Here is a 21579-nt window from a genome sequence, read left to right as displayed (position 1 = left end):
GCGCTGCCCTGATCCATAACGGCGGACATCGTGCGTCCTGTATTAACGTGAGCGCCACATGAAACATGCTCGAACGGTGAAGGTAGAAGCTGCGCGAGAATCCTCTCACGCTACGTATGGCATCATAACGAGCCCCTGTTTTCCCTTCCGTTCTCTGCCCAACAGTTTAATGACGACCTCGGGTCTGCAAGTCTTGACGCCATTCAGAAGCATTCATAACTGATCCGAGACATAAAGATTGTTTTGTTTTTGTCTCAATGCGCTCATAAAATTCGGCCCGTCGAGAAGAGCACGCAGAAACAGAAACGGCGTGTCGCTATTTAATGCGTGTCTTATTGTTCGCATTTCCGCTCCGTGCTCCATATTACTTCTTTAACTCTAAGAACAATATATTCCAGATCGTTTATGCTGTGTTCTCAATAGTGACAAAACCGGGACGACAATTTTGATACTGGGCACGCCATCTTCAATAATTATTCTTGACATTTCTATTCGACGAGTCTCGCAGATTACTAGTAGAGTTCAGGGAAACGACTTTTGCGCTCTCCACGCGCGACGTATCGATCGCTGCGGGCCCATCCCACACATGCCGCTCCCCTTCTTTACGTTTTCCAGAGCGACGACAAAAGGCTTCAGTTCCGGGTGATTACTTCCGTCCCGCTCCCTCATTTTCCCGCCCCACTCATTTCACTATCTGGCGCTGTGTCCAGATGAGAATTCCAAGTACGTGGCCTTCACCACCGGCGAGCTGCACGTGCGGCGCGCGGGACCGGAGGACAGTCACCACTCGTTCCAGTGCCAAACCAAGGACACGCTCACCGGTGCCGTGGCGAGCAGCATCACAGCAGGGAAGCTCGTCATCACCGGTTCGTCATTCATTCATTCATTCATTCATTCATTCATTCATTCATTCATTCATTCATTCATTCATTCATGCTTAAATTGAAGTCCAGCTTTCTTGGACAACACTTTGATTGTGAGGCAACTATGGAATATTGTAAGGTACTGTTACGACAATACTGATGAAAAAGATCTAATTTTTCGGTCCGGGGCAAAATCTTAGTTTTAATAATTGTCCTGTGCTCGCAAAAAGTAGTTTCTATTACACTACGATAGAAAAGCAAAGGGGTGCGTTTGTTACTAAATTGTGAGACTAGTTAGGGAGGTCATAAAAACCAGTGGGTACGTTTTTGGCAATAAATAGCAATAAACTGCAAGTGTCACGAGGACAATCTACGAATATACTTATTATTGGGGTACAGTGTGTTACTATAGGCGTAAAATTGCGCTCATTAACCATTCCCCTTTAAAAAAATCCGCTTGTTATGAATTCGTGGGTATGTTTCCCTCTGCGCCCTGAGACATTCCTCGCAAGAAGCGCTGGTGTAGCTGACCTGCATTCCAGCACCACGAAGCCCTAAGCGCACATAGTGCGGGCCACTCGTATGCTTACCCTCAATTTGAAGATGAGGCGTTTCAATCGATAAATCTTGAAAAGAAGAAAAAATAATCTACAAGCCTATCAAGAAGTCACTTACTTTTCTCTCGTTCAGAGAGTACTACTGAAATTTTCCTCGCGTCTAACCTTTATGTTGGACGTTAGCGCATCAACATTAGTTAAATCCTAGTTTTAGCGCAAGGACAAACGAAGCGCTATAAAAATGCTGATAAGAACAGCAAGTAGAGACCTAATTTTCGCCTGGAGATGACAGCTAGTGCTAACGAGGGCTTATGTGTATTTGCGGAACAGTGAAACTTTAATTTTTTTAAGGGCAAGAAAGCTAAAGACGAGGATGAAAGGAAGATACACACGACAATCGCTGACTCACAAGAATACTGCAGTCTCTTTTAACGACACCCTCCCAGGAAATCCTAAGAATCTGCCTGCCAATGTATTAAATGAGATTAAAGAGGAGTATCTAGATAATTTTCCTAACCATACTGCGGTTTTGGAGACGCCTCTAAGCAAAACGTAAAGGCAGCCATTGGCATTTACTCAATAGTTCTTGATTGGAGTTATTTATTTCCATACCCTGACTATACATCTATTTTTGTCGCATAGTTTCTGGCCATTGAGTTGGCTTTGATAAGGATTGTCTGAAGTATCTCACAGCTTATTATATTTTCAGACAGCCTTTTCGTCTTGACAGCGCTCTAAAGATCGAGAGATACTCCTATGAATCTTTCTCTTCAATTGTTTTTCCCGCCATATATTACAAAAGTACGCTTTCACTTGGTCCCCGGGCACTGTGGTATTGCTTCTGATAAAAGGGTTGATTTTTTTAGCAAAGTCCGCCCTTGAGGGACCTATTGTCCCGTTTGTCCCAAATACTATCTACGTGACTACAGCACGCTTTCAACAATTCCAGCGCCTCCACTACTTAAGCCAAGAGCCCCTCCCTGCTGCATATGATTTTCAACACTCGACATTTCTTTGGAGTGTGCGGATGTGCAGTTGAAGACAATGTGAGGTGTCCATGACCCTCTTGCGTTGCGGTATACATGACTAAATCTTTATTTACGTCAACTGGGGCTATTTATGATGAACCTGTGTGGGTCTTGTGGAGAAAGTTAGTCCATAGATCACTTTTTCCTCTTCTGCCGATGGTTCGCTTCTTCGTGGAACTTATCTGGAGATCCCCCTCTATCGACTAGGGCTTCCTCTATCTATTACGATTCTCCTGTCCTTCTGGGCAAGCGCCAAAGGATATAACCTGAAAGCACTGTGCGATTACATTCACAACTATACAATTTAATCAGCTAGATTCCTCGGTTAGAATGAGAATTCACTGTTTTTTCATTTCTTTTTTGATTCTTCATTTTAGTACAAATTATAGTCTAAGACAAAATTATCCAAATACTCTACTCCTTGTCCAATATTGCGTTTGTTTCCGCAATGCACCCTGGCCAATACCCCGCCGTGGGTATGTGCATTTAAGCCTGAGGACATCATCATCATCATCATCATCATCATCATCACCATCAAGTGCGGTCATAATGTAACACCAACTCGCCTGTTTAGCGATAGGGTTGAAGCTCAACAACACCAGAAGTCGTGCCGGAAAGACGGAAACCAGCACTAAATATTTCCGCTATTTCGGCATTTGAAGGCCATCAAGTTAGGTCAAGGCAGCCTCAGTTTTTTTTTCATTGCTTCAGCCTCCCATTTGCCGCACTTTCTTTCTCTCCACTTCAACCAGTAGTCGCAATTATGGTTTTATTAAAGCCGCATAAGTACAATTAAAAGTCGGTATTTAAAGTACTGAAAATTAACCACCACCTCAGCTTCGCTAAACAGCCAGAGACATCGCGTGGCGTTCATAACCTTCCACCTAAACACAAAATCGAACCCAGGAAAAACGGCTTCAACTTTTCCGGACATCTTGCTATTTACAAAGTTGAATATAAATTTGGCACGAAATCCTGAACAATTTTTTTTTTGAGAACTTCAGTTTGTTATCGAAGGTGTTGCCAGCGCAATTGAGGCTGGTTGTAATCAGTGAAATTTAAGCAGGCGCATCACCAGTGAATTCATACCTTGCTTCCGTCTTCAGCCTGAAGTTCTGGTTTTCTTTTAGAACTGAGGGGTGACTTCTAGCCAAATGCCAAGCGGTTGGTGGTAGCCCCTCCCTTTGTATTCGTTCTTAACACGCAGAGCCACACTCGAGCATACCGGCCAAGGTTATCCACTGGAGCCGTCAGGTGGAAGGCCCCCAGGGCTCTACTCTGTTCGTGCCGTGCGAGGCGCAAGGTCACCCTCAGCCGTCCTACCGCTGGTTCCGCCAGTACGGGGCCCGGCTGCGGCCGCTGCTGCCGCTCACCGAGCCTGGCATCGTGCTCGTCGGGGGCACCCTCGTGCTCCGCCGCGCATCGGTGCAGGACAGCGCCACCTACGTGTGCGTCGTCAGCAACGGCGCTGGCGCAGAGGAGAAGAACGAGATGCAAGTCCTCGTCACCGGTGAATGTTTGTGTTTCATGGAACGGATGTGTTGCATATAAAACAGGCAGGTGGGGGGGGAGGGGGGGTTAAGGAATGAGAATAGCATTGATCTGTTTTGTTTTCTGGAGCAGAAATATATTGCGAAAAAGAATTAGGGACAATCAATTGGTTTGATGCGGTCGAAATACGATAGCAATCTTGTTTCAGTCGCCGATCTATTCAAGTTCAGATTCTAGTTCTATTATGATACTGTTCCAATTCCGAGTCCCCTGTCTTTTGCTCCACAATATACTCATATTAAAATTCTTATAAAGTTCCGATTGCGACTAAGCAACTCTGAAGATTGTGTCAAATGTTTAGACAGTGGTTAGTCCTCATACCGCTATCGGCGCAGTGTCTCAGCAGTTAAGAAACACGCCACTGCACTCTATACACTGCACTGCAAACACAGCAACCGGTGGAGCTTGTGAGACTCAATTTGATCTTCCAGAGCAATTTAAAAAAGAATGGCTCCCTCGTGCCTCATTTTCGCACGCATAGTTGTTCGCAAGGTTGTAAATGGTGGTACAGAGTTAGAGCGTGTGCGATGGAATGAAATTCTAGTCCGTAGGGTGCAAATCCTATAGCCATATTCTGGGGAGTAATGCGGTAGGCTACGGCACCGACGACAAGCTTAAGAGGTTCCTTCTGTTTTAAATAAATGCAATATAAATATAAAACAGGGCACGCGACGACAGAATGAGACAGAGAGAGCGCAGGTATACGGAGGAGACCAAAGAGAGAGGTAGTGTGGCTGGCTTCACCGACAGCTGAGAAATCAGACCGTTTGCAAATTGCTTCGACGCCAATGCGCTTGGACATAAATCGATCGCCTGCTGGGAAGGACAGCCGCGCTTGCATAGAAGGAGCAGGGACTGAGTGGTTTTGGTTATTTTTGCGCTATTGTAATTAATGGCCTGGTGTGGGAATTAACTTGTGTTCCTGTCGGGTAAAGCAGCCTTCTTGAGCTAAGAAGCCTGGAGGAGGTTGATACAAAAGAATGCATTGGAAGGTTTGGTTTATGGGGGTTTAACGTCCCAAAGTGACTCAGGCTATGAGAGACGCCGCAGTGAAGGGCTCCGGAAATTTCGACCACGTGAGGTTCTTTAACGTGCACTGACATCGCACAGTACACGGGCCTCTAGAATTTCGCCTCCATCGAAATTCGACCGCCGCGGCCGGGATCGAACCCGCGTCTTTCGGGCCGGCAGCCGAGCGCCGTAACCACTCAGCCACCGCGGCGGCTCGCATTGGAAGGGAGAAGCGCCCTTTTTCTGGAATGAGCTCAAAATATATGCGACGAAGCGCACATTAAGAAAAATACATACACTTAGCGAAACTTGAGCATAAAAAGAGCATAACAGACTTAGCACTGTTTGTCTTCAGCTGCGGTCCCAGGTGTATTTTGCCTTGTTGGTTGCGCGAAGTAAGCTCAGGAAAGAAATGAACAACGTGAATTATGACATGGTTTCCTTGTTCGGCCTGACGTGTTTCTTAGCGTAACGAAAGACCCAGCTGGGAATATAAACAATGTACATAGGTAAAAAGCTGGAGGTGAAACGGGCTCTGCCTTAAGAGTATGACGCGACAGGGTTAGTGGGTTAATACCCATATATGCGGAATTCGAAATTCTCAACTTTTCGTTCATAGATCGCTGGAACTCCACACTCCTGGCACAGTGGTGCAGCGGTTAAGTCACGTGCCACTGCCCTGAAATGGCAGGTGCTTTCATCAGTAGGCCTTGCGAGGCCCAGAGCAACCTCTCGCGAGCAATAATTGATTTGACTGCTACTTGCCACGGTGGTCAGTTTGTTCACAATCTGGTGGGCGAGTGATAACGCCACAAGGTCGCGTCATCTACGTGGCCTACCTAGGTTGCCGTAGAAACTGGCTGCTCCAGCCGGTCTGGCTGCGAGGCTTCAAACGATCCACGCCTCCGGCGCTAGAGAATTTTTTCCGACATGGGGTAAAAATACTCTCGCGTTTAAAAGAAAAAGGTATCACTGCCCCTTTGGTACATTAGTGCAAAATAAGAAGAGTAGCATTCGAGATCATTTCGTGGCACCTTAATATAATAATAGCCTAGATTAACACTGCACTACACATAAGTTACCTTTTTGTGTTTTACCGTTGTTTATTACAAAAACAATGACAGTTGCTTTACGGCTAGTTGTAGAGTGTTAACGTGTGCGCATCGCTTAGCTCATAGGAAAAAAGGCTTTTCGAAGAAGACTAAAGGCACAAGAACAATAAAGAAAAAGACTTACCATACGCCTAATCACAATTATGATAGGTGCTAATGTAAAAATTGCTCTTTAACTACAAAAAAAGTTCAAGGCAGTACAATAACGCATACAAGGGAAGTAACGACTCAAATTTTCATAAAGAACTCGCAATCTTTCCAATATCTTTTTTTCCGGCAGAGCCCTTGGATGTCCAGATGTGGTCCCGGACACGCGAGGTCCGCTCCGGAGAGTCGGTGACTCTAAACTGCAGTGTGTCCGGATTTCCCGTGCGTACGGTCACATGGTCAAAGGACGGCCGTCCGATTACCAGCGGCCCAGGGACGCCTTCCACAGCGGCCAGCAGCACAGGGTCGGCGCTGTTCCGGCGCGTTCTGATGCTGAACCGCTACGCGCTCCGAATCCAGGCGGCACAGAGCGGAGACTCGGGCGTCTACCAATGCCACGCAGCCAACGAGAGGGACTCCGCGCAAAGCCATGTCTACGTCCACGTCAAGTGTAAGTACTCGTCCCAATCAGTTTCCTATTACTAGAAGTACTACGTCACTCCCACCAATGTCGCAGTACTAAAAGTACCAACACATCGCAGTACCAACTCGACCAGTCGTCTGTCTTACTGAGGCCGTATTGTTTTAAGAGAGCACTAGATGTAAGCAACTGTTCGTATGTGCAAGGTAGTTCAAAAGTTCCCAGTCCACAGGGTCAGCTATCGATGGCTATAGTCGGGCAGTTATGACACCCCCGAAGCCCAAAATCTATACAGACAAAACGAGAAGCATTTTCACCTCTGGGAACCATGACAGCTTTAAAGCTATCATAAATAGCAGGATATGCCCCTGAAAAGTAGACCCTGTGGCCTGAAAACTTTTGACCAAACTTGTACGCAATAAGCACGCATTACGCATCAACAGTTTCGAACAGTATGTTAATGACGTGACACTTTTTACTTCTCCGATTTCATGCCTGCTCATTCGCACAAAGAAAAGTTCCCAAGAAGGTGCCGATATCCTTCATAAAACGTAAGTCTGTGATAGATTACATGATAGGGAAAGCGTTTTGAATCATACACTCTAGACAGGCTTCAATCATACGTGCAGATTTCAATGCATTGTTACCAATAAGCACGCGTATTTGGTTGTATTTGACAGTGCAGACGTGTGACAGGAATTCATCGAGAAGAACATCTCTGATAGGAACTGTGAGAGGCCTTAACGCTCATAGGCCTTTCAGCATCTCCCAAGTTCTATGCGCGTCTACAATGAGAAGTGTTCACCAAAGGCCACACGCGGTCGTTTTTGTGTTTAGTTCATTGACGATTATTTGTTGTTAATTTTTTTTATGCATACGCCGTGCAGCTGAGCCGCCTGTCCTGGTGTCACACTTCGATGACATTGTGGTGCGTCGGGACGAGCCGGTGTCTCTCAGGTGTGCTGCAACGGGAACGCCGCTTCCGCAGATCACGTGGTCTGTGTACGGCATCCAAGTCCAGGACTCTAGCCGTGTGAGTGAAGCTTCTTTCATATGCGCTGATTGCCTCTTCTCAACAAGACTAATGCAGTTGGTGCTGTTCCCTGCCTGTATCTTTTTTAGCGACAGTATTTTGGCCCCCTTTCTCTAAAGACTTGTTGGTGAGGCGTCCGCAGGAAGCCACCACCACAGTGCCCCTGTCGGAGCGGACGTTAACTAGCGTTTGCGCGGAGCTCCGCCGGAGGAGTGCGAATAACAGAGTCATAAGGAAGCGCAGAGTGGAGAGCGAACTGGTTTGGCTCGTTGCAGCGTAACATGGACGTCGCATGCCAGCTTAGCATCTCGTGCTCTGTGTTGCGCTCAGTTGTGTTCTCGCTTACGTTAACGGTGGATGCTGCCGGTTCCTCCACTAGCGGAAATGTTGCGGTATCCGGCGTGCTCTGCGTGCTGCATTGCGGGGGCTAAGGCGGCAGTGGCAGCGGGAAGAGCAATACGCCGGGGCCCAACGATGTGAACGGTTGAAGCGGTAGCGAAGAGGGAAAAGACGCAAAGATCCAGTGGTGCGAGCAGTGGAATTGAAAGCAATGCGCAGATAACGCGAAGTGCTAGCGGAGGCGACGCGGTTGACACCCTTGCTGATGCTAATTTTTTGCGTATCATTGTATATACCATTCGTCAAATTTTTCGATCACATGAAAACAAGAAGAGGCTTACCTTGGCAATGGATGTGATAATGTGACTCCTTTTTATTACCTTGTTTACAAACAATCATTTGGGCCCCGTTACGCGTACCGGTGCTTTAAGAGCAGAATAAAATTGGAGGAATAATAAGACCAGAGTTTAGTATCACTTACTTTGAAGTTTTAATTCAAAATGTAAGCTCTTAGTAGCGCTTGCTGCGCCGGTATTACGAGCATATGAATGCGAATCATTCACAGCCCAAGAAAAAGAATTATCAAAATTCCGACCTTTGCGTTTGCTGAACTGTAGTGGCTAAACTGAGTAATGAGGGAAGCCAAAGGAAATAGAGTGCAATTTTATGTGCAATAAAATAAAACTGAGTAACCAGGAAAAAAACGAGAAGCAATGCAAGAAAGCCTGTGTGTGTGTGCGTGCGTGCGTTCGTGTGTGTGTGTGCGTGTGTGTGCGTGTGCGCGCGCGTGTGTGTGTGTGTGTGTGTGTGTGTGTGTGTGTGTGTGTGTGTGTGTGTGTGTGTGTGTGCGCGTGTGTGTGTGTGTGCGTGTGCGTGTGTGTGTGTGTGTGCGTGTGTGTGTGTGTGTGTGTGCGCGTGTGCGTGTGTGTGTGTGCGCGTGTGCGTGTGTGTGTGCGTGTGTGTGTGCGCGTGTGTGTGTGTGTGTGTGCGTGTGTGTGTGTGCATGTGCGTGCGTGTGTGTTTGCGTGTGCGTGCGTGCGTGCGTGTGCGTGTGTGTGCGTGTGCGTGCGTGTGTGTGTGTGTGTGCGTGTGCGTGCGTGTGTGTGCGTGTGTGCGTGTGTGTGCGTGTGTGCGTGCGCGTGTGTGTGTGTGTGTGTGTGTGTGTGTGTGTGTGTGTGTGTGTGTGTGTGTGTGTGTGTGTGTGTGTGTGTGTGTGTGTGTGTGTGCGTGCGTGCGTGCGTGCGTGCGTGTGTGTGTGTGTGTGTGTGTGTCATTCATACAGTGTATTTTACAGAAATATTTTTAACTGGGAAAATGAAAAATCCAGCAGAAGAGACACAGCCACGTCCTTTCCCCTCAGCCGTCGACCGGGATCTCTTGAATCTCAGCAGCGGCAACGGCGAGACGGGTGACTTCACGTTGTTTAGTTTCGTCCTCGTTGTGGAGCAGTGCCTCCCAGGACTCATCCGTTCTATAAAGTTGTCCAACGCTCGAACATGTCCATATCATGTGGATCATGTCCGCTATGCCCTCGCAACGTTTGCACCTGGGGGTGAAAACGCCGCTGCTAGGCGTACACTGAAGCCATCAGAAAAAAAATTCTGTTATGGTATTCTGGTAACCTCATCAAATAAGAGCCAAGCGGTTAACGAGGCAAGAATTTTAATGTGCTAGTCTCTGGTGATCGGCGAAGAAGTAGGTGATTTCAGATTTTAAAGAAATTGGGCAAACAAGGCTTCGTCTGTAGCACGGCGGAAGATCAAATCATTTTACCGCTCGTAGGATGATCAGCGTGAGCATCCCTCACACCTGCGTAAATGGTTCGGGTTACTGCCTCCTTCCATCTTAAGAAAAGGGGGCTGCAATACAGCAGCCTTGTATTAAAAGGCATCCAAAAGACATCTGTTAGTTGTGCTATGAGCTTAGTTTACAGCACATTTGACGTTCAGTGCCACGACAGCCACTATAAAACCGGGGCTAGAGCTCAAACCTAATACAGATTTCATCCAACTGTTCGCGTTTCTACTTCTTATTCCTATTTTGAAAATGCGATAGTCCGCAGTGCTCCGAAGTTTTGTAGCGATAGCTACACTACGCCAGCGACTTCGTGGAGTCAGCGTGGCTGCGCGCTGAGCCGTGGCGCCGCCGCTCCGCCAACTTAGCGCATGTGCGGAGTGACGTCATAGCCCGCAGCTGGCGTACGCGCACGGGCCTCGAAGCTGCGCCGACGGCGGAGCTGACGCCGCCTGTCTCGTCAGTTGTGAGCATGCGCGGAGTGACGTCAGAGCACGCAGCTGGTGTGTGCGCCGCGCGCCTATATTACGCTAGCATTTCGAGCCTTCAGCTTGGCGGCGCCGTTGGCAGCTCCCGCCGGCGCGGCGCGCCGGCGAAACCGAGTCGGGGTGGAGGGGGAGAGAGTGAACACACGTCCAGGGACGAAGGTGAAGAAGGAACACGCAGCGGCGAAAGACTGACTTTGCAATTCGACTGAGCGAGTACCACTCGGCCAGCTGTTGCTAATCCGTCACTCCAGGTTTGACCAGAGCGAAACCATATATCTATTTTTTCTTTCCATCTTTCAAGCTCCCTCATTTTCCCATTTTTTCCCACTAGTTTTTATTGCCTCTGTTTCTTATCACGAGCGATAAGATAAAAATTAGGGGCCCTCAACATAACCACATATTTTTTTACCGTTCCGTTCTGGCATATGAGTGTCCGGTGGATGCGACCGTCTCGTCACAGGTGCGCGTCGGTGACTATGTGAGCCGTGACGGCTCTGTGATCAGCTTCGTGAACATCACGCGGGTGCGGCCCGAAGATGGCGGCGCTTACCGCTGCGAGGCGTCCAACGAGAACGGGGCGGACGCCCACTCGGGCCGTCTCAACGTGCTGGGGCCGCCCGCAGTGCACGCCATGCACAACCGTACCGTGGTGGCCGGCCGCCGGGCGGTGTTGCACTGCCCCTACTCCGGATACCCCATCACCAGGGTGGTCTGGAGAAAAGGTGAGCCAGTGGGCCTTCACTGCGGTAACAAAAAAAGAGGCAGAGACGCGCAGGTATAGTGCAATAAGCAGGGATAAATTATAAAGCTGCCATCTCGGGATTGAGGCCCGAATCGGAACAAGAATGTCGAAGCGGGATATTTAGGCATAAGTGATAACTTTGCAATTTGACTGAACGACGTAAGTTTCCGCATTTCACACAGTTATTGATATATATATATATATATATATATATATATATATATATATATATATATATATATATATATATATATATATATATATATATATATATATATATATATATATATATATATATATATATATATATATATATATATAAGAAAAGTACTTATAAAGCAGCAGAAAAACAACCATGCCGCCGGTGGGATCCGCGAACCCACGACCTCCGAATATCGCGTCCGGTGTTCTTACCAACTGAGCTAAGGCGACGGCTGTCCTATCTGCTGCTCTCGTGGGTATTTAAGTTTATTTGGTGTACGCGAACCTTGAGAGTGTTCACCAGCGCCACCAGGATAATATCTAAATTAAACTGTTGCTTAAGGAACATTAACTATAAAAAAGCGGAGAAAACAACCATGCCACCGCTGGGATCCGAACCTGGCCAATCTGCTGCTCTCGTGGGCATTTATGTTTGGTGTAAGCGAACGTAGAGTGTTGAACAGCGCCACCGTCGTCCATAGTGGCGGACGTAAAAATTCCTGTATTACCGCTATATATATATATATATATATATATATATATATATATATATATATATATATATATATATATATATATATATATATATATTTGTCAAGGGGTGTTTGTTAATTTTATTATTATTTTTGAATTTTTGGTGTTGATCAATGGACATTATAAGTGAATATTTTATCGCTTAAGTATGATTGATTACAAAAGCAGAAGAAAAACATCTGCATGCTGCCGGTGGGAACTGAACCCGCCACCTCCGAATTACGCTCCGTAGCTCACTTGGTAGAGTACCGGACACGTATTATAAGCAGTTCGAGATTAAAGAGAAAAATAGCTTGGAATCCAGAAAATGGCTGATTTCTATGCCATCATTACAATTCAGACTTTTTAGCCTACTCTACACCTTCTTCCTTGAACCTAACATCGCGTTCGTCACGTCGAAGCTTCGAATCATCAAAATTGTTCAATTTCATATTGAATCCTTTGGTTAGGATCACAAGTGAAAATTATATTAGCATGGTGCCAGAATTATAAACTTCTTTAGATTGCTTGAAACGTGGTTGCCGTAGCGAGGCTTAATCTTGGTCTGGTGCCCGTGGATACTAGCCGCTCGGATCGCAGACGGCAAGAGCCTGCCGAGCAGCAAGCGTGTGATGCCCTACCAGAACGGATCCCTGGTGCTGGAGACTGTGAGCCGCAAAGACGACGAGGGACGATATTCGTGCACTGTGCGCAACGAACATGGCGCTGAGGCCAGGAACCACCTGCACCTCAGGGTACTCGGTGAGCATTGCCACAGCTGTCTCTGCCTGCCTGCCGGCCCGCCCGCCCGCCCGCCCGCTCGCCCGCCCGCTTGTCCGTTTGCTCTCCTGCCCTCCTGCCATCCGGCCTGTCTCTTTGTCCATCCGTTCATCTAGCAATGAAAATTATGAAATTTAAAAAAGTGTACTAGCCTACAATTTTACCAGTCTTCAGTTTCGCACTACACACTCTCGTCGTAGAAAAAGATTAATTAATTTTACTAATTATTTTTGCTTTCACTGCCCGCATCCATGTATAATTTTCTCCTTCCGTACAACGAAAGTGCAGAAATCCAGTAACTCGCCTTCTACGGTTTTGGAAGAAAATCTGTATTGAATGGGAAAGAGCTTGCCTCCTACTCCGCGGCTCATTGCATTTTCTCTCCATGTGCCATTAAACTTGTGCACATACAGTAAAAAAAAACAGCAACAAAACAACATGAGCCGGAAAGGAAGAATTGCTATCCACGCCATGCGCTCATACACTATACAAGTAGTTAGTGCAGTATGATCTGCGTTGCTGCTTTGTTGTTTCGTTTTTTTGCTGGGAATGACGCACTCGATTGATAATTAACCTTGAGTTTCCGTGTGTTCGCCCCGTTCTCCTCCTTCTGGTTTCTTCTGTAAAGATATAGTGCACGTCCTCAACCGCAGCTTGGCTTGGCTCTATTCGGAATATAGGCTGTCCTCCTTGCCTTACGTTTTTTGAGAGTACTGTTCACTCTCAACACCTCATTGCGGAATCTTAAAGTTCTTATGCTTGTCAATTGGAATACTGAAGCAGTGCTTTATTGTTCTTATACGTTGCATTACTGCTTATTTTCGTCAAGTCTTAGATTAGTGGGTTGACGAAAGTCACTACAATAATTTGATGCGTCCTTGTACGTAAGCTATACTTCACCAACGCATTGATAACTGTCGGAAAGACCACGCTTTACAAGCAGAAAACTGGGTTTTAACGGTGCGTGAGTAGCGATATTAGAACTACCAAGCGCTCTTTTACACCATCCATTCATCTTCCTTGGGAGCTAGGCATACGCACGGACTGCAACACGCAGAATAATGAACCGGGAGTCTATAAGGGCGACACATTGGAGTCTGAGGGAGGGGAAAGTTAGTGAGAGCTCACAACCAGGCGTTGTGGCGACGTCAGGAAATTTGATGGGATAATGTCGTCGCGGCTTTCGCAAGACAAGGCATGTGAGGGCTACTGGCGCTGGGCTTAGTTTGATGTCTAGCAATAGTTTATCGCATTAAGTAACTTTCCAACGAAGTAAATGAGGCCACATGCATTTGCTTTCTTTTTCTTACTTTCTTCTTTCCCTTATCCTGCTACGCGTGCAGTGCCCCCTTCGATCACGCCCTTCTCGTTTCCCGAGAAACCTCAACTGGGCTCCCGTGCCAGTGTCACGTGCAGCGTGCCTGAGGGGGACGCTCCTATCCGGCTGTCCTGGCTGCGCGACGGCGTGCCTCTGGAGTCGGCTCCTGGTAGGGACGGAGTCTCCTTCGGCCACGTGGACGACTTCATCTCCACGCTGGTGTTCAAGTCACTGCGAGAGGAGCACACGGCCGTGTACACCTGTCTGGCAGCGAACGAGGCCGCCGCGGTCAACTTCTCGGCGCCGCTAGTCGTCTACGGTCAGTACACTCCGAATCCAAGGCAGCTAATTAGGGCAATTTTCTCAATTCATAAAACAAGCAGGACTCCTTGTAGAGTTATTGACCAATTTAACTGCAATTCGTGTGTTTCTGTTTGTTGCGTATATCCTCAATTTTGGCATGCAGCGCCGCCAAGATGGCGGCTAGAACCTGCGGATACCACAGTGACGACCGGGGAACGTGTCATCCTTGACTGTCAGGCAGACGGAACCCCTGAACCAAGGGTTCGCTGGAAGAAGTCGGCAGGTATTTACAGTGTTTTTTTCCTGAGATTAGGTGGTTTCGCGGCTGTTCCTAGACAGAGCTAACTGGAGGTTGATGGGATAGCCCTTTTTCTTATAGCGAATGTAGCGAGGATAATTCTTTTGGGGAAGGTACGACGATGCTGTTTGCCGTACTCCAGGAGAGAGTAACGTAGGGGTAAATTTATTAATTACCCGTGTGATCGCAGTCTATTTTGTTAACCTAGCTTCTTTTCCTCTTTGTAAATCTGTGGAAGCAAGTGCCGCATGGTCTTTTCAGGGCTTCAGAGCACCGAGTTTCGCACAGTAATCAGCAGCTCCCGCATGCAAGCTCTGGTGAACGGATCTCTGGTAATCCAAGAGGTCGAGACTTCTGATGCCGGAGGGTACATGTGCGAGGCTTCCAACGGCGTTGGGTTGCCCCTCTACACCGTCGTGCAAGTCAACGTGCGCGGTGCGTAACATCCTGCATTAGTGCAGCCTCTAGCCGTCGCTTTTTAACATATACCTTTGCAGCATGTTCCATAGCAATAACAATCATACGAAGCGCTGAGCACCAATTTTGGAATTAGATATGTCTGCTGCGTCCTGAACCTTGCTTTTATTGCGTTCTTTTTCTTTGCCTGTCTCTTTTTTACTGGGCCAGCATTAGAACCCGCATGTTGAATAAATGCTCGTTTGCCTGTCTTATGACGTCTTGGTTGGAGGGTGCCATAATAGAAAGAGAGAAATCCCCCTCTCTAATTTCACTTCCTACGCTTCACTTCCCTTATAGAGCTGAAGAGGAGAGGAATGAAAAATGGGAGAGGGTACAGGGCGTCCCACAGTGATGACTGGTGCGAGAGTTAAGTTAAAATGAAGCACACCAAAATGCAGCCAAGTGTGCGTACACTTTTATGACAGAAAATTGATACGTCACCGCTGTATATCCGCTATGCACGACAAAGCCCATTTGTGGTCCTTGTTTATAACTCCAGCTGTTGTCTAATGGCTAGATTATCTGCCTTTTATGCGGGACAATCTGGGTTCGATCACTAGTGGCGTCGGGTACCCATCGATTTCTCAATCGGTGCAATCTTTCCCCCGGCTAGGTGCTCGGGTTTTAGGGGGGGAAATGCTCGGCCTAAGTGTGGGGAACAAAAGAAGTGCATATATGGGAGGTATTAAAAAATTGGTGTCTTATGTGAAGAAATGCTTGCGTAACTAAAAACAACCCGAACTCAAATAAAAAACACCTGCCATGTTTTTTATTCGCAACTGCAGCTCCGGCCAAGGTGCGTCAGCGCTTCATGTCACACATGGCAGGGAGAGGGCAGGCGGTGAAACTTCGTTGCGAAGCCACGGGAGACGGGCCCATCAGCTTCTTCTGGTCCAGGGACAACAAGCCCATCAAAGCCTTTTCCAGTCCCAGGTCAGAAATTGACGTTGACAAGTTCTACTTGCAACGATCTTTCACAATAAATTCGAGCAAGTATGCGGAAATTTTTTAAATTATTTTTTAGTTCTTTTCCGAGCGCCTCTTCAGCACATTCTCTGAAAAACTTTTCAATTGCCAATTTAAGTTGCGCTGCACGAGCGGTTATCCATTGAAAAAAAAATATGAAAAGTTTAGCACTGGGGAAGTGATAAACATCGCATGAGTGAGATTTTATTCACAGGTCACCATCGCTGCATCTCATCCTAAGGTGATTCCTAAATCGCCGCTTATAAACATTTTTGCAAGCCTTCAGAAGAATGCAATCCTGTGGGACAGCGGCGCATTTTTTGTTCTTTAGGCCGGCCTCCTTACCCAAAGGCGCAAAAACCACTCTCGCAGCAAGCGACGCCAGCATGCTCGAAGCTAATAAAAGCGCAACTGACACGCTTCTGTACATAGTTCGCCCGCGCTGCTGCCAGTCAGGACACACGGTCTTTTTGTTCTACTGTGCAGAGCGTACGGGGATAAGTATCCTCGGTACGTAGTGTACAGCACTCGTCTTTGGTCCGACTAATATAGACAACGTTCCAGGCCTACCCATTCCAGGCCTACAATTTTCACAAGCTGCCTTTCTTCCAGCAATATATATGTCGTTGTATAATGCCGCACAAGTTCTCGTCATAAACACTGAGACAAGGTTAGCATCCATGATTTAATGCTAACTGGTATAGTGGCGAGGAGCTCTGTGAGTCGATTTCTACATCTGGCAGCAATAAATTTATATTTTGCTTTTGAATGATTGGCAGCAGTGATCTTCAGTCCTTCGTTTTTTTTTTCATCATCACAGGATGGCTCTTGCTTACCACTCTGGCACTGCAGCTCTCGCTCTTCATGGCGCTTTTATCTCAGGAGGTAAAAAGCCGGCGGATGAAAGTGATCTCTGCATCCAAATTTAAAACTATCATCTTCTGCCAACAAAAGCGTCGCCTAACTTCACTTTTTTGTGACGGACAGGAGCAATCAAATAATAACGCAGCTGTCACTTATCCCGTGTGCAGGTACAGCGTCAAGGACCACTCTGGGGAAGATACTCCGTGGTCCGAGCTGGTCATTCTACTCGCAGAGAAGAACGATACCGGCACCGTCAAGTGCGAGGTTTCGAACGCATACGGGCACGATGAGCAGGTCACGCATTTGTCGATACAAGGTAAGTCCTACTTTTATATTATGGTGAGTATTATCCGCACCGTCGTTTTTTTTTTTTAAAAAAAGGCTTCAAGCGTTGCCCCTTGGAAAGGCTTAACTTATCAAGTCCGAATATGTGCTTTATGATTAGAGCCAGATTTTAATAAGCATCTTAATTGAATGGCTGGTGCTTTTTCGGCAATCGCAAAAAGCTTATAGTCAGAGCTTTTAAGCTGTTTCTACAAATGGGAACATTTCAGTCATTGCACTCTCTTCCTCAAAAAACTTTATAAAGACTTTTGCGAAGCCTACACTTCATATTTCCAGTGACAGAGATAACTCTTTATTTATTTTATTACATTCAAAAGCACCTATCTACTAACAGAAATAAAGTTCATTCCCTTTCGTTTTCATTTTCATTCTCAAAAAGGGCTTCCTCTATGAGCAATTTTTTTTTAAAAAGCCTGAACGATGACTCTGAAAAGAAGCATGCTTCTGAGATGGGCAGCAGCGTAAAGAGCATGACATTGAAGATGATTACGAGTTGTTTCAGTTGCAGCGCCATGCTTTCTTACTTACTTGCTAAACGTACAAAAAGCCAGCAGAGTTACCGATTTCCCAGAGCACCAACTCAAAGCCCAGACTGTGCCCAATTTTGTTCAGCTCTAACAGCCTTTTTGGGTGGCTATAGCAATAAAAGCAAATATTTTTCATTTCTGCTTTCACTTCCTGCTTTCTCTAAGACCGTCCGGATCAGCCTCCCAGACCTGAAGCCCTGAACGTCCTGAGCCGTTCTGTCACTATCCTGTGGAAGAGTCCTAGCGACGGAAACTCACCCATCTCCAAGTACATCGTGCAATACAAGAGGAGCATAGGTAAAACCAGGAACGGTCTCTTGGGCCCGTTTGATTTACTGCCATGGCACACTTTGACGCCTCGACGGATTAAAAATGCGCGTTTAATGTCTATGCTGTGACGCACAAAAATAGAGAGGTCACATAAGAGAATAGAGAGGTCACATTCGGAAGAACGATTCAGGATTGGCATGCGCACACGGCTGACATGTAGTGTGGCGGTTCTCGTTATTACTTTTAGTGGTCCTTTCTTACCGCAGTGGTAGATGTAAATAAAAAACCGACTACTACTTGTTTACCGCTGATAGGCAGCATGAGTAAAATTAATTTAACCATGTAACGCCCGGCGGATGAAATGTGAAACAGAGTGTAAGAATGCGAATAAATTTCAACATAACTAAGCAAATGGCTACCATTCTTGAAGAATGTCTTCTCCGTCTTATTTATCAACGGAAGGTCAAAGTTTAAGCTGCCATAGATCTAAGAGGGCTGCTAAATGATTTGGAGAAGCCGTTTTCATTTTTTAAGTCCATTTATTATACACGCCTTTGCATTTACACACGATCTTGTAGTCCTTAAACATGAAAATATTATAAAAATTAACGTAGTTCTTTCATGCTGCAATCGTTTTATCTCTAATAAATCTCCCAGCTTTGCGCATTTCTGCAGAATCGTGGGAGAAGCAGCTGAGCGAGATGGTGGCCGAGGCGGACCAGAGCCAGGTGACGGTGCAGGACCTGCACCCGCTCACCGAATACAACTTCCGCGTGCTCGCCGAGAACGCCATCGGCATCGGGCCTCCCAGCGACGCGCTTACCGTCATCACCGACGGGGAAGGTGAGCGCAGTGGTTCCGCTTCCAGCAGTCTTAGATCTGTACGACCCATAGTAGGGAGTGAGATAGCCAGGAGGTAACTGGGGTTCAATTCTGCTACACCCAGAAAGCTTGGCGGGAAATATGATTGATGGTAACCTCATTTAGTCTTGGGTAGTCTCGGGGCTGGTGCAAGGCGCCCGCTCCGCCACCGCTCTGGTGGCTCCGGAGTCTCCGGGGTCGGACGATTCCTTCCCCTTATTCTGCAAGCACGCGCATGTGCCGTGATGTGCGTCGCGTTTGTCGTCTGCTTCGTGGGGCTGAAATGGCGCATCTTCTGAGGGACGCAGTGTCGAGGCGCCCTACGTCACTTGTGTCGGCTCCGTCGCTAGTCGCCTTAACATTTCGTTTCGCGGCAGAGACCACAGGTTGCATGTTCGTATGGTTACTTCTGAAAAGTAGGATATCAAATCGAGGGAATCCGTGCACCAAGCCTCGTCGAGGCGCAAAGGCGGCGCAGGGAGAGAACAACGGGTAACTGTTAGTGCCGTATCTGTGCTGGGCGATATTGTAGCAAAGCTGTGGCTACTATTTGCGTTGCATAGGGCCAGAGGCGCCGCTACTGTCGGTATTACTCTATAGCCCATACATAGAAGCATCGGCCGCGCATATTTCGAATTTTAAGGGGGGCGAGTAATAATTCGATATATCGATAATTCGATGCATAAAAAATGACAATAAAATTCATTATCTGTAAAGCAATAATACATTGCACCCACGCTAATCATACGCTTCTTGCAGCGACGTGCCGTCTGCCGGCGTTCTTGAGGCATATGTCTCTCGCAAGGGCTCACTACGCCTTGCCTGCTTCACATCGAAGCCGTAGCTGACAGTGCTTTGGAACTAGCCAGAGCCTATCGTTAAATGCCTATTTATGCACTCAGTACATTCTAAAAAGAACAAGCTCATTAAAATTAAGGTACAGATGGTTTCCGCACAGTCTTCGGTGCAGAAGCAAGTACTGAGGCTAGGTTTTACTTACGTAGCCGCATGAAAGTGGTGTGGCGTAGAAAATTCCTACAAGAGATCAAAGGCTATCCTCAAGCACATCCCATGTTTATCTCGTCACGCGGCTACACAACGGCAGCTCTGTCAGCAGGGGCCCGAGGCTGCGCAGCCGCCCTGTCTCTGTGCTCGAAAAGGGATCGAAGAGCACCGCAAGGAAAAGCACCGTAAGGAGGGCTGCAGCACACAGTTCGATATACCGAGATACCGGCGAAATTGGAGTTTGATATACTGCTCGGCTTTCCTATACATTTACAGCGGATTTTCAAGGGGATGATATTTCTTTTCGATATAGTCAATACTTCCAGATATCCGGATTCGATATATCCGACCTCGACTTTATGTTAATTTTCCGCCTCCTGGACTATGGATGTGTCATCCCGAATCATTTGCATCTACTATCGAATTTCGCGAATTCCCGCTTAACGTGATATCATTGCTTACAGCTCAGTAAACCTTCCAAGGAGGTAAATATTTTCACAGCGCTTGCTCCACTGTGCTAACGAGTATTAGACAGCAACCAGGCATGACATTTATTGCTAGCGGCCATTGCACTGCATCACTAAACTGATGAAATAAAACTGATTTATGGAATTGCTTGTGAATAAAAAGGGCAAAAGAAAGGAATATTAAAGCCACCGTTGGAAGAGGGAGGAACTTAAGTCACTAGTATAGTCGCTAGCATAGATTCTTTTCATTGCTTGTGCTGCCTCGTCGGTAATGCATATTCAGGCTAATTATGAGAAAATGAAGCATGCAAAATTAGTTCGCGCAAACTAAGAATTGTTCAACTTCCGCTCCAGTGCCCTGAAATGGCCATTATTACGAAACATGCAGTTCCTGCGACACCTCCCCAGAGCGTGAAGGTGACGGCTGTCAGTTCGAGGAGAGTGGAAGTTTCATGGAAGGTGAGACCAACAGCGATATTAACATGCACGAGTACGCACGCTAAGAGCAACGGTAAACTCACGAATACTTATGCTAACACATTGTACAATATTGTGGCATATTTATATGCATCTCACTTTAAAAGCGCAAATGTGATGTTCTGGCTGACAGTCAAATCATTTGTTGTTTTTTTCGTCCAAGAATGCAGCTTTAGCTGGTAAGTTAGTATGGAGATGTATGCAAAACCTCTAGCCGTCTCATACGTGCGGGAATTGCGTAAGCACATCTCCGTCATAAATATGAGCCATGCCACATCCGACGCCAGCGTAACAATTGTGCCAACAATTCAACGCGCGTGAAAGACCACATTATGAGCTAAGCACACACACATTGTGCCTCTGTTTCGCTATTTGTTTTCTTGCTTACGTAACGTTATCTTTCTTTCGGTATCTTTCTGTTTCTTTTCATTAACATCTCCACTCCATGTCACACTATTCCAGCCTCCCCCCGTACACCTGCAGTACGGCGACATCCAGGGCTACTACGTGGGCTACCGAGTGCACGGCTCCACCGAGCCGTACGTCTTCAAGACAATCACCGGCCCGCCCGGAGCCTCCTCAACTGGCACCGGGGGCAGCACGCTGACCCGCTGTGTGGTCGACAACCTGCAACGCGCCACCGCCTACGCGGTGGTCGTGCAGGCCTACAACGAAAAGGGGGCGGGGCCACTGTCTGACGAGATCATGGTGCAGACGCACGAACACGGTTAGTTATCGACGCCAGGTGGCAGTGCGCACAAAAGGGTTCATTGCGGTGCGTCCACTTCATGATTACAACGAGCGGCTAGAGTAACCGTAGCTTTCGCAATCATTCGCAA

The 21579-nt window shown here is 47.0% G+C and overlaps 1 protein-coding gene across 1 annotated transcript in view; it reads left to right on the top strand.

Moving 5' to 3' along the window:
- LOC144130372 (cell adhesion molecule Dscam1-like) overlaps window positions 1–21579 on the top strand; it is a 196001-nt gene that overhangs the window by 157214 nt on the left and 17208 nt on the right. Inside the window, exons 5-19 of the mRNA XM_077664298.1 lie at window positions 711–866; window positions 3656–3958; window positions 6403–6720; window positions 7578–7723; window positions 10805–11066; window positions 12401–12562; window positions 13924–14217; window positions 14365–14484; window positions 14761–14934; window positions 15744–15891; window positions 16956–17104; window positions 17826–17957; window positions 18606–18773; window positions 20652–20722; window positions 21203–21467. Of these exons, the coding sequence (XP_077520424.1) occupies window positions 711–866; window positions 3656–3958; window positions 6403–6720; window positions 7578–7723; window positions 10805–11066; window positions 12401–12562; window positions 13924–14217; window positions 14365–14484; window positions 14761–14934; window positions 15744–15891; window positions 16956–17104; window positions 17826–17957; window positions 18606–18773; window positions 20652–20722; window positions 21203–21467 (2868 nt within the window). The remainder of the gene's footprint in view (window positions 1–710; window positions 867–3655; window positions 3959–6402; window positions 6721–7577; window positions 7724–10804; window positions 11067–12400; window positions 12563–13923; window positions 14218–14364; window positions 14485–14760; window positions 14935–15743; window positions 15892–16955; window positions 17105–17825; window positions 17958–18605; window positions 18774–20651; window positions 20723–21202; window positions 21468–21579) is intronic.

Source organism: Amblyomma americanum, chromosome 4 (assembly GCF_052857255.1).
Source record: "Amblyomma americanum isolate KBUSLIRL-KWMA chromosome 4, ASM5285725v1, whole genome shotgun sequence".
NCBI classification, from domain to species: Eukaryota; Metazoa; Arthropoda; class Arachnida; order Ixodida; family Ixodidae; genus Amblyomma; species Amblyomma americanum.
The sequence above is the reverse complement of the archived record's forward strand: the minus strand, read 5'-3'. Positions and strand labels throughout refer to the sequence as shown.